Source organism: Mandrillus leucophaeus, unplaced genomic scaffold (genome assembly GCF_000951045.1).
Source record: "Mandrillus leucophaeus isolate KB7577 unplaced genomic scaffold, Mleu.le_1.0 Scaffold760, whole genome shotgun sequence".
NCBI lineage: Eukaryota > Metazoa > Chordata > Mammalia > Primates > Cercopithecidae > Mandrillus > Mandrillus leucophaeus.
The window spans coordinates 1674288-1696494 of record NW_012108253.1 but is presented as its reverse complement, the minus strand read 5'-3'; the positions used below and the strand labels follow the sequence as shown (position 1 = coordinate 1696494).

Sequence of the window (22207 nt, the reverse complement as noted above, 5' to 3'; positions counted from 1 at the left end):
AGAGAGAGAAAGAGAGAAAGGAAGGAAGGTAGTTAGTTAGTTAAAGACAAACCAGAAAGCCTAAGCATGTCATGAACAGTCTGTATAAGTCACAATAAGAGGATTTCTAAAAAACAAAACAAAAACTTTTATATGATCAAGTTGCCCGTGATTAAAGGGAAATAATAGTGGTCTTTCTAGAGGTTGGGTCTGATGTTTAAAAAATGCCACTTACACACTTACATTGCATCTCACTGGTTTTGGTTTTCTCTCCTCTTTTAAAAGGTATGAAATAGTAACACTCTCCTTCAACTCATTTTCGGCTCATATAAGTTTTTTCCCTGCTCAGGTTCTCTTTTTGGTGGCCTGATGCTACCGACATTCTCTTAAAGGTCTAAAGGAATTGTTTTCTTCCAACATAATATTCTGTGCACTGCAGAAGGTATTTTCTTGGCCTTTTGGTAACTGGCCTAACAGATTTTATATTTATCACAATAACTCCTATGACATTATTATTAAGTTTGGTTTGCTTAGGAAAAACTGAGATTTAAATTTTTTTTAATTAAGGTTATTACATTCTTGTATCTTCCTGTATGTACTTTTAAAGTCCTTGTGACATTGAGTTACAGGGTTTTGACTCCTGGGTCTAAAAAGAACACCAAGTCCTGCTAAATCTTAAACACTGACAGCAATTAAAACCTCATCTCCAGGCCCCCTAGAGGATGCCAATCAAAATAAACTGCATTCCTGAGACATAGGGCCAGAAATTAAAGGCATTCAACTCCTCAAGGCCCAGGGGCTATCGCAGAAGAGGTGGGCTTGTGAGATCGCAAGGGTTAATTTTAAGAGATAAAATAAGTTCAGTTTCTCTATAAATTAACCATTAATGTCAAAGGCACACTGATGCAAGACCAGTATATCAACCCCTGTGTCAAATTAACAAGGTTTTCTTGAAACATTAACCAACTGCTTAATAGAGGTTACAAAGATATAAAAGGTTCATGGAAGGTATATCTTATGATCAAGATTAAACCTTTATGGACTATTTATACAATTTTGAAAAACAAATTTAATTGGCTTCATGCTGTTTTTTATTAGGGCTTAATGTTTGGAAAATTAAGTCTCCTCTCTCAAAGAATGAAGGTTTTTGCCCTTTTTTTTTCCCTTATCATTTTGGCTAAATGAATGACTTATTTTGCAATGACCTGTAATCCTATTTTGTGATATCAAGTGTTTAAAATCTTTGATATTTGACAAACTTTCCAAAATCGAATTATAAATTATGTCTTTTTCTGACCTAATTAGTCCTTTAAGATATTATTAATGGGTTCTCTAAAGTCCAAAAATGACGTATTTGGCTTTTTGGTATGAAAATTATACAGGAAACATTGTCCAATATGAAATGGTTTTGGTTTTCTTTGGGCTGTATTTGTATAAATGTTATTGGTATGTATTCCAAAATTATGGGAAACTCCTATTATTCTGATATGACACAGTGTATGTTATCAGTAATAATTATAATTTTATGTTAAATTATTGTGTGCCACAGAGGTAACAAAATGTCTTTGACTATGGCTGCCCTAAAACTTTTCATTATTCACAGACAATTGTCTTTTTGTGGTCCTTTTCAGAAGATGATTTTATAATCAGCTATGAAACCCTTAACAGGTGCTCTTAAATGCATGTTTCTGATGACTTTGGAGACTGTGACATCAAAATAGAGAAAAAACTTTGAGGACTCATGGAGAGCTGAAATGTTCATGAATATCAAGCAGAACAAGAATTAACTGCATGGACTAAACTAATAAAAGTGTGAAGTAATCTTTTTATAACTTTTTGCTTAAAACATTGCTGATACTTTGTTTTTCAGAATCAAGAAACTTTTAAGCTATTTACAGCTTTTTAACAATTGAGTATACTCCTATGAACAAAATTTGGAGCATATTTGTTTTTCTCTACCTGATTTCTACAGAATTTGAAATCCATTTGAGAGTATGACAGTTATTTGCATAAGTGCGATAAGAATCTGTTTTCATTTGTAACAGGACACAATTGAAGAAACTGGTTATTTTATCAAGGCTTTGACTGGAATAGTGTGCTTTCCTTTAAAGAATTAAAGTTGACTTATGGAGCCAATAAAAAGCCCCTTGGAAAAACTAGCCTCATACCTTTGTCTCCACAGTCCCTGTACAGGGTTCCTGACCTGTGGTAAGTAAAGAATGTCACTTTCTGACAGGCCCAGGAGCTCCAAGTTTTTCTTAGGAGCTCAAAAGGAGAGGAATTCACTCAACTCATAGGTATTTCGTGGTACAAATTCATGGATGGGCTGGGCTTTAAAAAAGTCTTCTCTGAGATTCCTTCTGTGGAACAAAGTTCCATCAAAGCCAATTTAAAAGCTTATGTAAAAAACAATTATTCTTATGGCACTGTATACAAAGAATTAGGCCAAGTACAATAAAGAAAACCAGTCCTGCCGGATTTGTCTTTAATAAAAATGGGAAAGTGGAGAGAGAAAAATTATGTTTCAAAAACTATAGTACACCTATTGTTAGATTCTAGTCTTGTGTAATATTTTTCAATTTTTATTATTTTCTACAGTTTGGACTGAATTCTAATTTTTCTTGACTACATATCTTCAAAACAATGTTTTCAATTTTTTTCCTTCTTTTTTTTCCTCCATTTTTCCTAATTTGGAGTCACTGGAAACTAAAATGTGCTTTCATAAAGCACTGTGAAATGAAGCTAGACAACTTAAACTTCAGAAGGAAATAACAGGGACCTATTTACGTACATAAGCCACTTTCATACCTGCCTACTGATGTATGGACTTCAGAGTAATGTGGCCTATATCTATTTTCCAGAACTGTTCTTTTGTTTGTTGTTTTCTTCCCCCTATTTTCTCTTCATAGGACATGAGACTTCACAACCTTCTAAAAATGAGCTTTCCTAATAACTCGGAACTTACCTGTCTAGGTATAAACCATCCTAGCCACGAGAGATCAGATGAAACCTGAGGCCAGAGACTCATTTTCTTCTAAAATGCTTTCTCCAACAGATTTTTTAAAAGAAAAGGGGGAAATGTGAAAGGAAAGTATTTTGGGCCCCTCAAATCAATAAACTAAAGGAAAATGTCAAGCTGGGAACTGCTTAGGGCAAACCTGCCTCCCATTCTATTCAGTTACCAAGGTAACTTTGAACTCTGCTCACCAAGATAAATACATATATCACTGCCTTCTTTGGAGAGGCTAAATAGAAACTTTAAAAAAAAAAAAAAAAAAAAAAAGCAACCATTTGTCTCTTATCTACCTATGACCTGGAAGCCCCCTCCCTGCTTCAAGTTGTCCCATCTTTCCAGACCGAACTAATGTTCATCTTACATATGATGTCTCATGTCTCCCTAAAATGTATAAAACCAAACTGTGCTCTGACCACCTTGGGCACATGTTGTCAGGACTTCCTGAGGCTGTGTCATGGGTGCACATCTTCAACCTTGGCAAAATAAACTTTCTAAATTAACTGAGACCTGTGTCAGGTCTTCAGGGTTCACAGTGGTTAGTTAGCATTTAAGAATCAAATAACCTGAAGGGCTGGGCCATGATAGTAGGTATAGAGCGAAGTAAATCTGTGTGAACATTAGAGAACATTCTAGAGTTACCTGTTAGATTTGGGTAACAGGTAACTCATGAACAACTACTCAGCTCTCACTCTGAATACACCAGCACTGAACTACCCCAAAATGACCTGAGAAATAAGACTGACAACACAGTGGAAGAAAAAAGCCTAACACCAAGTGACTAAAGCCACATAGGGCAAATTAGGCTAAAGCAAAGCTTGAAAGGTGGGGGTAAATACAGCATTACTGGTGTTGAGAATTAGACTGACAAAGCACATGCCCAAGAGCCCTATCTGGCTCTGCCAGGCACTACTGCTATTTCTTTGGCAGTCATTGAGAAAAAACTAACAAAACAATCCTGTCCTGGTATTGCTGCTGCACTGGGGAGAGGTGATCTACACAGAGGGGAGAGGAGGGGAAGGGATAGTAGAGGACAAGAGGCGAAGGGACAGTAGAGGAGGGGAGGGGATGGGAGGGAAGTTGGCAACAGCATCAGTTCTTCTAAGAAATGACCAGAAGAGTCACTGTTCAGGTCAGGAACAGCTGGGGATCTGCTATTTTTGTTTAGTAATCACAACTAGCCTCCCGGGAAAATTCTGTCTGCTCTCCAGCAGGCTTTGGAAAAGAGCCCCCCATACACACATACACACTCACAGGAGCATGCGCACACACGCGCGCACACACACACACACACACACACACACACACTCTTCTGGGAGAGAGGGGAAAGATACCCACAGAAGGCTTGGGTCTTTGAATACAAAACCAGTTAAATGTGTGTTTTCCCTATGCACACCCAAACACAGACACACATACACACACACACACACACACACACAGAGAGAGAGAGAGAGAGAGAGAGAGGTTTTACTATTTATCAAGCCAGGAATAAATTTTAAATTAGAGTTCTTATAAGAGAGAGGAAAATTAAATAGAACATACAACTTTTAGATCAGACACATGGCTTAAACACGCAAGAGTAAAATTTTCTAGGGGAAGTAATTTGCTGATTGGTTCATTTAAAATTTCCAGATGAATACATTTCCTGCCAAATCTAACTGCAAGAAAGATAACCAGTGAGAAAGCAAAGGACTCTGGGTACCTTCCAGCTAAATCCTCGATATCTTTTATGAACAGGCCTCCTTGGTGCTTGCACACATTCTTGCATGCCCTCAGTCGGCTCTTACTCTTGTACAAGATGTAGTCTTTGCCAGTGCTCTTATTACGAAAGAAATTGATTCCTTCCTTAAGATTGGCAACTTCCACAGGTGATAGGCACAACAGGATCTCAGTTGTTTGTTCAGTGCTATGAAAAGGCAAACATTTTGAGAGAAAATGTTAATAATGTTAGGTTTTAAGAGATAATCATTTCAAACTGACAGCTCAAAACCCCTTTTCCCTGAAATACTTCGTAAGCCCCTTGCGTTCCAAGTACCCAGGTTTGGTGGCTACCTGAGGATGCATTTCTCCCCACCTTGATATGAATGTAAATATACATCTTACTTAATATACCTCTCCACTTTTCTAGAGAACTAAGATCCCTCTTACTTGCCTGCCCATCGTCTGCCAGTTCCTCTGCCCGGGTATTTTGAAAGAACAGCAGTTGCTCGTATCGTTTCTGTGGCTCATTTGCTCCCATAAGCCATTAGTCAGCCTGGAAGGAGGGCGTTTGTGGTATTTCCTTCAACAGTTACTGATTTCCTTTGACAGTTTTCTCCCTCTACCACAGCTCTTTTAGAAGCCTAACACTATATTCACTTCTGAGAAGCCACTGTGCTGTCCCTCCCATCTCTGCTCTTTTGCATCTGGACTGCCTCTGCCTAGAACGCAGTTCCTCTCCACCACGCAGCATCAGTCTTGATTCAAATAGAACTGAATCGTCCTCTTCCTGGTTAAGCCTTCCAAGACACACCCCAGGTCCAGGCTAGCATTCTTGGTGTGCATCTCTCTTCTGTAGAACATTATAACGTTGTAATTGGCACACTGCTCTGTTTACTTACACATAGGCACTTTTGAAAGCACTCTATCTTCCTTCTGCCCCTACCACTTAGCCGACTGCCTTTCACAGGCTATGTCTTCACTAGCTCTCCACTTAGTGAGTCACCCCTCCCACTGCACTCAATTTGACTAATTTACAAAAAGCTCCAGCAGCAAATGAAGCATTTGAATTTTTTTTTTTTAAGGAAACAAGCCGTTATACTTCTCAAACCCCAATTTCTAAACACTCTGTTTACAGTGCAACACTGAATCATAACGGAATGTTATTTTTGCCAAGAAAGGTTTCAAGATATCTTTTGCAAAATCATGGTAGGAAATCTGGGCACACGTTGTTTAGTTTTATATTTGACTCCAAACAAAAAAGTAGCCAAAATTCTCTTTGCGTGTTAACTTAAAACTGATTTGCAGCACAAGCGTGTTTGTGGCACTTTCACTTTCCTTTTTAGAAGCATTGCAAATTTCTTAAATGGGATAAAAATAATTTTAAAAACATTCCAGGGTAGAAAATAACAGAGAAACCACTTCCAATTTTAAACTGATGAAGGCATAGCTCTGTAATATTATGATCTACTTTCTTAAAGCAGATTCTCCTTGTCACCTCTGTCCCAAATTCCTAGTAATTGAGTTCCCAATGGACTTGAAATTATTCCAAAAATATGTTCTAAATGTATTTGATAGGAAGAATCTATTCTAAATATCATGACTTCTTTTTTGACTTTGTTCTTACAAGTACAAATATCTGACACCAAGCTAACACAAGCACTGAGGCAATTCCTGGAATAATTAGTCTAAGAGTATAAAAGGCAAACCTCTCTAGATTTTTGTTGTTCCATTGAATGAATTCATATAGCCAAAGTTCTGTGTTAGATTTCAACTTACATCACAACCATGTAGAACAGGTTTACTTAACCACAGTTTTGTACTCAGTTCCATGTGAAAGTCACATTGGAACAGAAGGCAAAAGAAAAAAATGTGTGCACCTATATACATGCTTTTCTATATATGTTTTTAAATGATTAGCTTTTCCCCAAAGTATTTTTAAAGATATCAATGAATTTGCTTCTATCAAAATCAGAAAAATAAAATTGTAGCAAATTCTTATTTTGCTATGAGTAAAACATTAACACTAAAATGAATTTTAATACACCTACTTTTTAACGTTTCAGTATTTTTTTCAAATACTTTAATATTCTTGAAAAATAACAATTAAAATACATTATACAGGGCACACTTTTTCCCTTTTGCCTCAGAAGTAGTGGCTCAGTGTGGCAGTATAACATCCTGTCTTTAAGTTTTGTATATTTTGTTTGTCATGGAATTTGTGCATTCATTTTGGCCTTAAAAAATATTGTGTTGGCCAGGTGTGGTGGCTCACACCTGTAATCCCAGCACTTTGGGAGGCCAAGGCAGGAGGATCACCTGAGGTCAGGAGTTCGAGACCAACCTGGCCTATATGGTGAAACCCTGTCTCTACTAGAAATACAAAAATTAGCCAGGTGTGGTGGCGGGTACCTATAGTCCCAGCTACATGGGAGGCTGAAGCAGGAGAGTTGCTTGAACCCAGGAGGCGGAGGTTGCAGTGAGCTGAGATCACCCCACTGCACTCCAGCCTGGGTGACAGAGTGAGATTCCATCTCAAAAGAAAAAAAACGAAAATGAAAAAATATTGTGTTAAAATAATTTCCATTGTAATCAAGATTATTTTTTACATTCCTTAAATTTTCTACAACTTAAAAGTTGTCTCACTTGTCTCACCCTAATCCTGGGCTCTGTTATTTTCTGATGCTTAATGATGATCTAAACTAGGAACTAGTTAGAAGTCAGCTTCATAGGCAATGTATGTATCTCGCCTGAATTATCTCCATCCTGTTCTTTTTCTGAAGATTAGTAGGAACCAGATATAAGTGTGTAACAAAAGAATTTTTAAAATTTACCTCACTAGAGATCACAGAAAATAACTATATTGATGAAAATGTCATTGGTTTACTATTTCAAGGGCCTATGGAACAAACAGTGATGCTTTTGAAACTTACTTTGAAAATTCAAAATCTAGACCTCAAAAAAAAATACACAGGGGAGTAGAGTTTTATGAGGTAAAACTGTCATTCATTCATGCTCTGATGCCACCACATACCCTGAGAATCTCTTCAAAGGCTACTGACTGGGGCTTCTAAGCTCAGAGCTGAGGGAGAGGCAAGGATAGGAATGATATAAATGTCAACTATACTTTCAGTCCAAGCAGGGCAAGGAGCCCAAATAAAGACTACTTCTCATGAAACTAGAAACCCTCCAGGGGGTTAAAATCTGAGAAAAAGGGTGGAGGAAGAAAATGCAACTCATGCAGAATTTTCAGTCTGTATGTACATTTTGCTCCCCATAATTTCTTAGGTATTTTGTTTTCAGTGGGAAGATGTTCATTATTCTGTTCAAGAAAAGGTAAACTCTATGAAGGCCAAGACTACAGTGCCTGTCCCATGGTAGGTGCTCAGTAAATATCTAGTGAATGAAAGAATATCCTCACAAGAACAAAATGTGTACTCCATGGTTAAAAGAAGAAAAATTCACCTACTGTACCCTGTGATACTCAATATCTAAAATCAATCACATAAGCTTCCACTTTAGGAAACTAGAAAAAGGAAAGTAAATTCAAAGCAAGAAGAAAAAAAGAAAGAAAAATTAGAGCAGAAATCAATGGAATTGAAAACAGAAAACTAATAGAGGAAATCAACAAAACCAAATGCCAGTTCTTCGAAAAGATCAAAAAAGTGATAAGCCATAGCTAGGCTAACTAATATTTTAAAAGAGAGAGGTGGGGAGGGAGGATGCAAAAATATTAATATCAGACTGGGCACGGTGACTTACGCCTGTAATCCCAGCACTTTGGGAGGCCAAGGCAGGAGCATCACTTGAGTGCAGGAGGTCAAGACCAGTCTGAGCAACATAGTGAGACCCTGTGTCTAAGGCAGATGTGGTGGCTCACACCTGTAATCTCAGCACTTTGGGAGGCTGAGGTGGGCAGATCGCTTTTAGCTCAGGACTTCAAGACCAGCCTGGGCAACACAATGAAACCCCATCTCTACAAAAAATGCAAAACAATTAGCCAGGCATTTGGTGGCTTGTACCTCCAATAGAGAGGTAACCTATAAAATACATGGTCAGAACTCGTTGAAACTCAAGGTCATCCAAAACAAGAAAAGTCTGAGTAAATATCACAGCCAAGAGAAGCCTAAGGAGACATGATGGCTAAATGTGATGTGGTGTCTTAGATGTAACCCTGAAACAGAAAAAGACATTAGGTAAAAGTAAAGAGACCTGAATAAGCTGCTCAGGGCGTTAAGGCAAGGAAAAAAAAAGTCAAACACACAAGGGATGGAAAGAAAGAAATCATTTTTGAAGATAGTTAGACTGTATATATAAACATTCAGAAGAACCCACATATAAATTATAAGACTCAAATTATAAGACTCTGAGAGTTTAGTACAGCTGTTAGATATATAATCAATAGTTTAAGAAATCAATTTATTCTCACACCAGCAATAAAAAATACAAAAATTGAATTTAAAAATATATAATTTAAGATACCAGAAAAGGCCGAGATGGGTGGATTACCTGAGGTCAGGAGTTCGAGATCAGCCTGGCCAACATGGTGAAACCCCATCTCTACAAAAACTACAAGATTAGCTACGTGTGGTGGCACATGCCTGTAATCTCAGCTACTCGGGAGACCGAGGCAGGAGAATTGCTTGAACCTGGGAGGCGGAGGTTGCAGTGAGCCAAGATCGTGCCACTGCACTCCAGCCTGGGCAACAAGAGCAAAACTCCATCTCAAAACAAAATAAATAAATAAAAATTAAAAGAGAGCATAGAAAAATGAAATATCAAGAAATAAATTGAACAAACGATCTCTATGGAGAAACTTATAAAACTCTATTGAGAGATATTAAGTGTATCTATAAATGAAGAATTATATTATGTTCATAGATTGGAAGCTCAATATTATGAAGATAATCAATTTACTCCAAATGTATCTGTAGACTTACTATAGTCTCAATAAAGCCCCCAGAATTTTTTTTTTTTTTTTACAGCTTAAAAACTTACTCTAAAATTTATTAAGCTATGCAAAGGGCCAAAAAGAGATAAAACATTCTTCAAGAAGAACAAGGTGGGAGATGAAAGAGGATTTGTTCTAGCAAATATCAAGACTTATTGTAAGCTATAATAATTAAGATTGTATAGTGTTGGCTTAGTGGTAGATAAAATAATCAAGGGAACAGGATAGAGGCCTGGAAACAAATCCACATATACACCAACACTTGATAAGTGACACTGTAGAGATCACTAGGGAAAGGATAAATGTTTCCACTAAACTTGGTGGGGTAATTGGGAACCCATATTAGAAAAATAGATTGGACTCCTTCCTTATTCCACAGACAAAAATCAATTTCAGACAAGTTAAAGACTTACATTTAAAAGATAAATAATCAAGCTTTTGGAAGTTATTTAGGAGAACATTTTTATAATCTTGGGACAAGTGGATTTTTTTCAACAAAACACAAAAAGCTCTACCCAAAAAGGAAAATTATTGCAATTTTAGATTACTCTAAAAGAACATATACACCCCAAAACAGCATAAAAGAGTAAAAAGGTAAGACACATAATGAATATTTGCAACATAAATATGACAAAGGATTTCTAGGCAGAATATAGAAGAATGTCTACAAATCAATAATAAAAAGACAATCTACAAGAAAAATGGGCAAAAAGGTTTGAACAGGTACTTCACAAAATAGAATATCCAAATCGTGAATAAAGAGAGCTCAACCTTACTAGCAATGAGGAAGTGAAAATAAAAACCACAATAAGGTACCACTATACTCATCAGAATAACTAAAATTAAAACAACTGCAAGCACCAAATGTTTATAAATAGGAGTATAGAAACTCTCATATGTTACTAATGACAATGTAGTGAGGTTCAATCTCATTGCAAAATAGTGTGGCATTCTACACTAAAACAGAAAATACACATATACTGTGACCTAACAATCTACTCTTAGCTAAGTCTCAACACTGGAGAAATGTGTGCATATGTTCTTCAAGATACATGTACAAGAATGTACATCACAGCATTACTCATATTAGCCCCAAATTGGAAACAATGCAAATGTTTATCAACAATGAAATGATAAATTATGTATTTATATGTTATATAAATTATACACTATAACAGTGAAGTAGCATTCTGGGGAATACAAAAATATAAATGAACCAATTAAGACTAGTTGTGACAACATGCACCAGTGCCCAAATATAATATTGGATAAAAAGAACAAAACACACACACACACGTGCACACACACACACAGGCAATGTGACTCCATTTAAATAAAGTTCCCTAATAAGAAAACTAAAGTGTATTGTTTCGGAAAATGAGGAAAATATTACAAGAGTCAGGGTAGTATATATCTTTAATGAGAGAGTTTTAATCAGAAAGGAGCACATTATGTAGGATGCAATTAAAGCAAGACATAGGGCAAATTTGTAGCTTTAAACAGCTATAATAGAAAAGAAGAATGATCTTAATAATCTTAAGACTTCAACTTCAGATCTGGAAAAAGAAAAGCAAACAAAACCCAAAACAAGTAGAAAGTAGAAAATAATAACAGGATAGAAATAAAAGTAGAAAAAACAAAAAACAATAGAAAATCAGTAAAATTTTAAAAAATGGTTCTTTGAAAAGATCAGCAAAATTGGCAAACCTTCAGGTAGATTGACCAAGATAAAGAGAAAAAGCACAGATTACAAAAAATCAGGAATGAAAGAGGAGATATTACCATTAATTCTACAAATATTAAAAGGACTATAAGTAAATGGTATGAACAAATATATGCTAACAAAGTAGATACTTTAGGTAATGTGGACAAATTCCTAGAGGAACACAAATTGCCAAAACGGACTCATAAAGGAATAGAAAACATGAACAAACCTATGACAGGAAAAGATATTGAATCAGTAATTTAAAGTATTTTCAAAGAAAAACATAGGCCCAGAGGTTTCACTGGTGAATTCTGTCAAACATTTAGAGAAAAATTAGTATTGATAGTCCATAAACTTGTCCAGATCAAGTGGGATTTATCCTAGGAATGCAGGATTGATTTAATACATGAAAATCAATTAATGTAATATACCACATTAAGAGAATAAAAGGTAAAAACCACATAATAGTCTCAAAAGAAATTATAATGCAGAAAAAAATTTTGAAAAAAATTTAATACCCTTTCATGACTAACCCCCAAACCCTCACAAAGACACACTTTACAAACTAATAGAAAGTAATTTTCTCAATCTAATTAAGGGAACCTATGAAAAACCCAAAACTAGCATTATACTCAATAGCAAAAGACTGGATACTTTTTCCCTAAAATCAAGAAGATAAGGATATCTGCTCTCACCACTTCTATTCAACATTTTACTGAAGGTTCTAGACAGGAAAATTAGGCAAAATAAAGTCATCAATTTGGAAAGGAAGAGTAAAGCTATTTGCAGACAACATGATCTTGTATATATAAAATCCTAAAGCATTTACTAAAAAGTTTCCAGAGCTAATAGACAAGTTAGGCAAAGTGTCAGATATAAGATGAATATACAAAAATCAATTGTATTTCTACATGTTAGCAATGAACAATTCAAAAAAGAGATTAAGAAAAAAATTCATTCAGAACGTCACTAAGAACAACAAACACTTGGGAATAAGTATAACAAAAGAAGTACAAAACTTGTACACTGAAAACTACAGAATATTTTTTAAATTAAACATCTAAATAAAGAAGAAGATACTCCATGTTCATAGATCAGAAGGTTAGATGGCAATACTCCTTAATTTTTTCTACAGATTTAATGCAATTCCTTTTTAAATCCCAGAAACTCACAAGCTGATCTGAAAATTCATAAGAACACACAAAAGACTCAGATTAAAGTAATCTTGAACAAAGTTGGAGAACTCATACTTCTCCATTTCAAAACTTTCAACAAATGCTGCTGGGATAACTGAATAGCCACATGCAAAAGCATAAATTGTACCCCTATCCCACACCACATACAAAAATTAAGTCAAAATGAATCATAGACCTAAATATAATAGCTAAAACTATAAAAGTTTTAGAGGAAAACTGTAGGGAGTGAGTTCAAGGATTTCTGGATTGATCGAAGAAAAAGATATCATGAGCTGGCAGCAGCATGCACAAGCTTTAGTAGGGTGCTGCTTTAGCAAGTAAGCAGGAGGAACGAGTCCTTCACATCTTGAAACTATCCAGTCTTGGAGGGACCACCATTCAGAAGGGAAGGAGAGCAAGGAAACTTCTAGGAAAGGGGGTAAGTCAGAGGCACAGCAGGGACTCTCAGGGTCAGTGAACTCAAAGGACAGCAGCAGCCTGGCATCTTTATAACACTGGGGCTTATCTATGGATAGTAAATATTGCCAATTTCATAGAGTATGCAGATCAGGCACTAAATGGCTAAAAATCTGCTTATTTGGGCTATGTTTAAAACAATTGTATGTGTACAATTTTAAGTCTGGTGCTGGCAGCCTTTGAGCTAATGGATCTCAGTCTGCTGTGAAGAAATAAACAACCGAAGAGCTCACACATAGAGAACATCTCTGAGTCATCTGTTAGGTTGGTGCAAAAGTAATCGCAGTTTTTGCCATTACTTTTAAAGATAAAAACCATGATTACTTTTGCACCAACCTATACTTTAGAAAAATAGGAATGTATCTGTGCGACTTTGGGTGAGGCAATGATTTCATAGACACAACACCAAAAGCACAAGCAAAAGAAGAAAAGAAGAGAAATTTGACTTTATTGAAATTAAAAACATTTGCATTTCAAATGACACCATCAAGAAAATGAAAATCACCCACAAGCTGAGAGAAAATATTTGCAAATTATATATCTGTAAGAACCTTGTATCAAAAATATACAAAAAATCTTTAAAACTCAATAATAAGAAAACAACCCAACTAAAAATAATCAAAGGAGAACCAGGCATGGTTTTGCACATCTGTAGCCCTAGCTACTCAGGAGGCTGAGGGAGGAAGGTCACTTGAGCCCAGGAGTTTGAGAGCAGCCTGAGCAACATAGCAAGACTCCCATCTTTAAATAAAATAAAATAATGAAAGGATTTGAACAGATATTTCTCCGAAGAAGATACATAAATGGTCAGTAATGCACGTGAATTACCTAGGTTAATCATCCTTAGTTAACCTAGGTTAACCATCCTTAGTCATGATAGAAACTCAAACCAAACTACAATGAGATGGCACTTCACATCCATTAGGATGGTTATAAGAAAAAATGTAGGTAATATCAAGTGTTGCTGAGGATGCAGAGAAACAGAAACCAACAAACACTGTTGTTGATAAACTTTTGAAAGGTTTGGCAGATTCTCAACATGTTAGAGTTTCTGTTGATCCAGCAATTCAATTCCTCGGTCTCCACCTAAAGAACTGAAAGCATATGTCCACACACACACAAAAAAAGCCTGTATATGAATGTTCACTTTGCTATTACTGATAGCAGTCCCAAAGTGCAAACAACCTAAATGTGTCTCAATTAGTGGATAAATAAAATGTATACATCCAAGTAATTAAATACTATTTGGCAATAAAAAGGAATAAATTACTGATACATGCTACAGTAGATGAATCTCAAAAAAATTCTGCTAAATGAAAGTCAGACACAAAGACCACATATTATATAATTCAATTTATATGATATGTCCAGAATAGGCAAATTCACAGAGACAGATTAGTGGTTATCAGAGACAATGGTGGGGGTGTAGACAGAAAATGGAGACTGACTGATCAAGGGCACATGGTTTCTTCATGGGGTGATGGAAAAATTCTAAAATTAGATTGTGAAGATGGTTGCACAACTCCATAAGTATACTAAAGACCATTGTATGGTTACACTTAAATCAGGTGAATTTTATGGTATGTAAATCATGTATCTATAAAACTATTTTTAAAAAGAAAGCAAGCAGCACATGAGAGATTTCTGGGGTGTTTACAGATAATATGACGTGTTTTTTTAACCGAGGTTAAACTGGTGTTTATTTTCTAAGTGTTCTTCATTTATGTTTTCTGAACTGTTCTGTATGTTATATTCCACAATAAAAAGAATGGGGAAACTGGTGTTTTAAATATGCCTTTTCAAAGTATATTCACTCCTCACTTATTCTGATGTACAATTGTAAGTTTGACCTCTGAAGAGAGAGCAGCCCCTCCTGCAACCAGCTATAATCAACTATAATCAAGCAATAATCTGCTATAATTAAGGAAGGTCCTACTGCAAACAGGTTTGACTTTCAAGTCAGCCAAACTTCCTCTATAGAGGGCCTTCCAGTGACAAGTTCTGGAAGTTTTGAGTTATATTTTAATAAGAGAAGTGCTTCCTGTACACAATGCGTGAGTAATAATGATGATTATAATAATTAGATTACACTTAAAGGGCAAAATACTAAAGAAAAAGTCATTGTAAATTTCATATTTTTCATTCTCTCATTGACTTTTTAAAACATCTTGTTTGGAAGTAATCACAGACTCACAGAAATTTGCAAAAATACTCCAGAGTCCCCTGTACCCTTCAGTTAGCTTCCCCAATGGTGATCTCTTATGTAACCGTATGACTGTATTACAATATCAAAACCAGGAAATTGACATTGGTACAATACTGTTAACTAGAGCACAGACTTTATTCTCACGTCACCAGTTTTCACAGGCATCTATTTGCGTGTGTGTCTGTGTATACAGTTCTATGAAATTTTATTCTATGTTTAATTTGTGTAGCCATCACTACTCTCACATAACTCAGGCCAGGCAAGCTTGCTAAGGGTGGAAGTCGGCCTCCCTGCTCCACTGGGCCCTGCCTGCCCCAGGCCCAGCTGGTCCCACCTGCCCTTCAGTCTAATGCCTGTCCAGCCCTCTGACCACCTGGAATGGAATGAGTCTGTGCGCTCCCTCCAGATAAGTGTGCGGGGCCTTCCTGTGCTGGCACCTGTGACCAAGGCCATGGACAATGACACTTATCCCCTGGCTGCCTTCTAGAGGACGCCAGGTAGGATTCGATACCCAGTAGCAGTCATTGCTGACCTGGACACAGGGTCAAGGGCCCAAGAGGAAAACACCTGGTTCAGTTACCTGAAAAGGGGCTACCCAACCCTATCAGACAGCAGGGACAGGGTGGTGGTGAAATGAGACAAAGACCACCGCATCCTCGAGTCCCACCTGGCGGAAAGTGGAGAGCGGCATGGAGCTCTCGGATCTGAATGTCTCTGGTGGAGAACTACTCTGTGGATGATGGGAGAAGGGTGACCTATCAGATGGAAGGCAGCAAGGCCGTGTCCTGGGTAAGGCGATGGGGCAGTGGAGAAGGGGTTCATGGCAGTAGAGGGCGACCATCTGTAGGAGGGTGGCCTGGGCAAGGAGGGGGCATAGTGACTGAAAACGTGGAATGGGTGAGAGTGGTGGGCCACAAGGGCAGCGTGGACCACAAGAACAGGTTGTGTAGCTGCAACATTCCCAGGGCCGCCACGGAAATTCAACTATCAGGCTGCCTCACCCCTAGTCCGCCTGCTGGAGAGCGTTACTGCACTGGTCCTGTCCCCAGCACTGCAGCGAGGACTTCTGAGTGCCACCCAGGACTTTGGTGTTACATTTCCGTCAGCCACATGGGGGAGGTGGGCCGCGCGCACATTCAAGTTCATTCTTCAAGTTCATCCCCAACACCAATGACCAGATCACTGTAGACCTCAAGTCCAAAGAGGACAGCGGCCAAATCGCCACCTGTATCATGGTCTTTCTCCCTCGACAGACTAGTCCTTCTGCCAGGCACCAAAATCCGAAGTGTAAAGTACGAAGGAACAAAATTTATTTAAATTTTTAAAATTAAAACATTAAGCAAGGCTGAGGGGTGGGCAGTTTTTAGCTACACTGGAACTCACATTTTAAAAATGCCACAGGACTGCACTTTTGTTTTGTTTTGTTTTGTTTTTGGAACGATGAGGTGTATGCCTGGTTTAGAGATCTCCAAAACAGGGAGTTCAGTCCCAGGCTGAGAAAAGGGGCAGAGGTTCAGGAACCTCGAGGTTGCCCTGGCCAGAATGTTTCTCTGTGCTGCCGGCTGGTGGTAAAACTGATCACTGCAGGCATCTTCATAGGGGGTCTACTTTTTGAATTGGTCATGTGCTTTCGTCCATCTGAACTCTCTTTCTTCTCTTTACCTTTGTTCTTTGGTTCAAGAAGTATTCCTGGAGCTCCTACTATGTGTGAAGCACTGTGCCGCACCCTGGAAATACAAGGAGTATGAGGAGGACCTGACTGCTAGGAACTCCCAGGCCACCGCCTTTTCTTCCTATGTTATGAGCCTTGGACTTTGTGTCCACCCCGCCAGATCCTTGGAAAAGAAAATGTTTACATTGCAGGACACTGTAGGGCTGTGGGCAAGGGCAGGCCCCTGGGGGGGACACATTTACCCATACCTGCCACAGGAAAGAGCTCAAGCCTATCTGTTTTTTCCCACGCTTCAGATGAAACCATCTCCACCTCATATGGCCAGTGACTGTTTTCTTTCTTCAGGAAACTTCTATGGCTGGGTAGCACTTTGAAGTTTTAATTATTAACCTATTTTAATAAAAGTACATTCCTTTCTTAGAATTACTAAATCTTGGCTGGGTGCAGTGGCTCACGCCTGTAATCTCAGCACTTTGGGAGGCCAAGGCGGGCGGATCACGAGGTCAGGGGATTGAGACCATCCTGGCTAACATGGTGAAACCCCGTCTCTACTAAAAAAAATACAAAAAAATTAGCCAGGCATGGTGGCGGGCACCTGTAGTCCCAGCTACTTGGGAGGCTGAGGCAGGAGAATGGTGTGAACCTGGGAGGTGGAGCTTGCAGTGAGCCAAGATGGCGCCACTGCACTCCAGCCTAGATGACAGAGCGAGACTCTGTTTCAAAAAAAAAAAAAGAATCACTAAATCTTCTCCCACAAAGCAAAGTCCTGTAGTTAATAAATCCATTCCCAGTGGCGGAAGAGATCACAATGAAGCAGCAATAGTTGGTCAAGCAAGCTTACAAAACTGAGTTCTTGGCCAATGGATACTAGAGAAAACTGCCTTTTTCTGAGACCAAGTAGGAATGGGGCCTGGCTTCAGCCTATATTGACTAGATCATTCTTTCATGCATCCCCACTCACCACAAAACCCACAGTACTACCTCACTCAGGCCATAATATTTGAACCATGCCTTTTACTTAAATCCGGAAACTGGCCTTAGGAGATAACCAAGCTTTTTGAGTATCCCACATAGGTAAGGAATGTTGAGCCACTGATTTACACTGTTGTTACAGCCAGCCAGATCACCAGGTTGCCCATTATTGAAGATAACCACTGTAACCAGATATGCTGACTGGTTACCCTTCACACTTGCCCAGCCCATCCTGCCTACCCTACCCCTGAAGTCAATTCCCACGCTTTGCCTAATTTAAAAAAAAAAAAAAAAAAAAGCCCTACTGCCAAAAAAAAAAAAAAAAAAAAAAAGCCCTACTGGCTTCAGTCAGGGAATTCTCTTTCTCTCTTGTGCTGCCTCTCATGTCCAGGTATAAGATAAGCTGCAATAAAGACTTGTCTGGGGAAACTTTCAGCCTCATGCCAATTTCTGTGCATTAAGAGCCCAAGAACCCAGAGTTGGTACCATTTCTAGCAACTGTTAGAAACTGTCATGCCTTTCAAGACTTTTGTGAATGACTTGAATTTTTTATTTCCTGACTCCAAGGGGACCCTAGTTTCAACAGGCCTACTGTTTTTTTATGTTGTTGTTGTTGTTGTTGTTTTGTTTTCCTGACTCCAGTGGGACCCTAGTTTCCAACAGGCCTACTGTTGATCCTTGACCCTGGGGCTCCTTTATTCTGGACGTAGTCTGTGAATGAAGCCTGTCATTTCCCTGGAGTTTCTTTCCATGGCCTTTATTTCTCCTCTTTTCAATGGGAATTTTGCAACCCCTACTCCATGGAAATGTCACACTAACTTTGGCTTGTCATTTGGCTCCTGCTGTCTTTTCTGGACACTCCAAGGGAAAGGCAGAGTTGGGTTTGAGACAGAGGTTAGGCATGACCACAGCTGAGAAAAGACGTTTCCTTCAGTCACAGTGCTCCTCCCCACGGCAGCTACCTCACCCCAACCCCCACAAGATAGTGTAGGGCATGCAGTAGGCAGGAGGACCACAAACTCTGACTGTCCCCATGCTGGTCCCAGTGGACTCTGTGGGCTCTGGCTGTGCCTGTGCTTGACCTTCACAGACCTCTTCCCCTTTGAAACACAGCTGTGAGGAGGGAAGCCAGGAAGGACGCCTCTCACACAGTGGTGGTCTGTTTCTTCCATTACAAAATAAGCAGCAGAAAAAGTGAAGGCAGGCTCCTGAATGTGACACATTTCTCAAGAACTCAGATCTCACCAGGCATAGCCTGCAAGACCCAAGTCTGTTCTAACTTTGTCTGGCTGGGCTCTCTGATCCTCCTCCTCAATCATTGTCCACGATGTTCAGACTCTGTCATTTCAAAAATACAGAGAGATAACATCAGGAAGGCTGGAGCATGTGGGACAGTCACTAAATTGAGACCTTTCTGTTGTGTTAATATCAGCATCTGAGTCACAGCCCAGGTGCCTGGAAGTAGCATTTTCATACAGTCAGTGGGTTTCAAATACTTTAAGGTGAACCTTTTTTCTTTCCCTCTGTATTCACTACAGTCAGCATAATGATTGTGTTTGTTCCCTACTGGATCCATTTGTTTTATAAAGTGTCTGACAGGAATGTGAAGAATAAAATGATACATAATTCTTGTGGGATGTGGTGGCGCACACCTGTAGTACCAGCTACAGCTTGGGTGGCTTAGGGAGGAGGATCATTTAAGGCCCAGATTTCAAAGTTGCAGTGAACTGTGATTGCACCACTGCACTGCAGCCTGGCTGACAAAGTGAGACTCCATCTCAAAAAACAAACAAAATGACATATAACTCTTCTATCACCACCAAGAAACTTCCTCAGTGAAGCTCCCAAGGACTACCCTTTATAGTCACATCCCCACTGTTCATACCCTCTGGCAACCACTGATTTGCCAGCTATCCTTATAATATTGTCATTTCGTGAATGGTATGTAGAAGGAATCTACATTATATTGCTTTTTTAAACCATCCAAACCTTTTTTTTTTCTTTTCTTTTCTTTTTTTTTTTTTTTAAGCATTTCAGCCCCAAAGACCCTCCAGCTAGCTGTCTTTCTCCCTTCGTTTATAGCCAGGTATACTTTTTGTGGTTGTTGTTTCGGCACACCTAATAGCTTACTAGTTTTCTTCCTACATTTTCAGTCCTTTTTTGTTTGCTTTGTAGATGGATCCTTCCTCTATCTGGCCATTAAATATTGTAGCTCCTCAAGGCTCAGTTCTGCAACCTCTTCATTTGACAGTTTTTCCCTAGAGAGTCTCCTCCATACTCTTGGCTTCAATTATCTCTGGAGCACAAATGACTCTCAAACACATATATGAGTAGACCTTGAGCCACAAAGTTGTATCTGTATAGCTAACTACCTTTTGTACATATGTATTTGGATGTCTTAAAGACACCTGAAACTTAGCATATCCAAAATTCAGCTCAGTGCATCTCACTCATTCTCATCCTTCAAATGTACTTCATGACAACCTGTTATCTTCAACAACTCCCTTTCTCTCCCTACCCTATAGCTAAGTCAAATCCATTAATCTTACCTCTTAAATCTCTCTCAGGACCATCCTCCCTGTCACCCTAATCTAAGCCATTCCCATAGCCCTCTGAGCCACTGCCATAGACCCTTAACTGGTCACCCTAAATTCACTTTTTCTCTAATTTGTTCTTTCCACGATGACCAAGAATAACACAGTTACTTAATTTTAAATTTTTGTGAGTACATAGATGTGTGTAACTGTGGGGTATATGAGATGTTTTAACACAGGCACACAATGCTTAATAATCACATCATGAAGAATGAGGCAGAATAACATAGATTAAATGGACATTTAAAATAATTCCACCCTATCAACCTTTTTTTTCACTTGTCTCCTGTCACTGTTCCTAGGAGAAAGAGCAAAATTCCTAACATGCCTAGGAGGTGATACATATATAATGACCCCTATGTACTTCTTCCAGCTTATTTTGTACTATGTTCTTCCTCCTAATGACATCTGGCCTTCTTTCATTTCCTCAGTGTACAACCCTATACTCAGAATATTCTCTTTTGATCCCTTCCTCACAGATTTAACTCTCCTTTTTGTTATGGGAAGTCAGGGACCCTAAACGGAGGGACTGGCTGGAGCTGCGGCACAGGAACATAAATTGTGAAGATTTATGAATATTTATCAGTTCCCAAATAATACTTTTATAATTTCTTATGCCTATCTTTACTTTAATCTCTTAATCCTGTTATCTTCGTAAGCTGAGGATGTACGTCACCTCAGGACCTCTGTAATAATTGTGTTAACTGTACAAATTGACGTGTGTTTGAACAATATGAAATCAATGTACCTTTAAAAAGAACAGAATAATAAATAATAGTGATTTTTATGGAATAAGGGAAGACAACCATAAGGTCTGACTGCCTGCGGGGTCAGGCAAAAAGAGCCATATTTTTCTTCTTGCAGAGAGCCTATAAACAAACATGCAAGTTGGAAAGATATTGCTAAATTCTTTTCCTAGCAAGGAATATTAATATTAATACCCTGGGAAAATAATGTGTTCCTGGCGGGAAGTCTATAAACAGCCGCTCTGGGAATGTCTGTCTTGTGCAGTTGAGATAAAGACTGAAATACGTCCTGGTCTCCTGCAGAACCCTCAGGCTTACTAGGGTTGGGAAAATTCCTCCCTGGTAAATTTGTGATCAGACCACTTCTCTGCTCTCAAACCCTGTTTTCTGTTGTTTAAGATGTTTATCAAGACAATACTACTGAACATAGATCCTTATCAGTGGTTCTGCTCTTGTCCTTTGCCCTGTGATCTTTATTGGACCCTTATCAGTGGTTCTGTTTTGGCCTTTGCCCTGTTCCCCTCAGAAGCACTTGATCTTTGTTGGACCCTTATCAGTGGTTCTGCTTTTTGCTCTTTGAAGCCTGTGATCTGTGTACCTACTCTCTGTTCTTACACTCCCTCCCCTTTTGAAACCCTCCATAAAAACTTGCTGGTCTGAGACTCAGGTGGGCATCACAGTCCTACCAATATGTGATGTCACCCCTGGCGGCCCAGCTGTAAAATTCCTCTGTTTGTACTGTCTCTTTATTTCTCAGCCAGCTGATGCTTATGGAAAATAGAAAGAAACTATGTTGAAATATTGGGGGCAGGTTCCCCCAATACCTTATACTTTAGTTCTCAGTTCAATCAGTAGCCCCACTGGGAATTCCCTGACTCTCCATATAAGGTCAAATCCCACTGTGATACAGCCTCACAGCACTATGTCTTTTTCTTTCACATCACTTATCAAACTGATCATTTCTTTTTTTGTCTTTTTTTTTTTTTTTTTTGAGATGGAGTCTCACTCTGTCCCCCAGG

General features: G+C 38.6%; 1 protein-coding gene and 1 pseudogene across 1 annotated transcript in view; one reads left to right on the top strand and one right to left on the bottom strand.

Annotated features, from left to right (window-relative positions):
• LOC105529357 (cytidine monophosphate-N-acetylneuraminic acid hydroxylase) overlaps positions 1-5664 on the bottom strand; it is a 63403-nt gene extending 57739 nt beyond the window's left edge. Inside the window, exons 1-2 of the mRNA XM_011966486.1 lie at positions 5145-5664; positions 4695-4898 (exon numbers count right to left, since the gene is read on the bottom strand). Of these exons, the coding sequence (XP_011821876.1) occupies positions 4695-4898; positions 5145-5221 (281 nt within the window). The 5' untranslated portion in view covers positions 5222-5664. The remainder of the gene's footprint in view (positions 1-4694; positions 4899-5144) is intronic.
• A 9889-nt stretch (positions 5665-15553) lies between these two features.
• Positions 15554-16439, top strand: LOC105529358 (annotated as a pseudogene).
• Positions 16440-22207: the final 5768 nt, after the last annotated feature.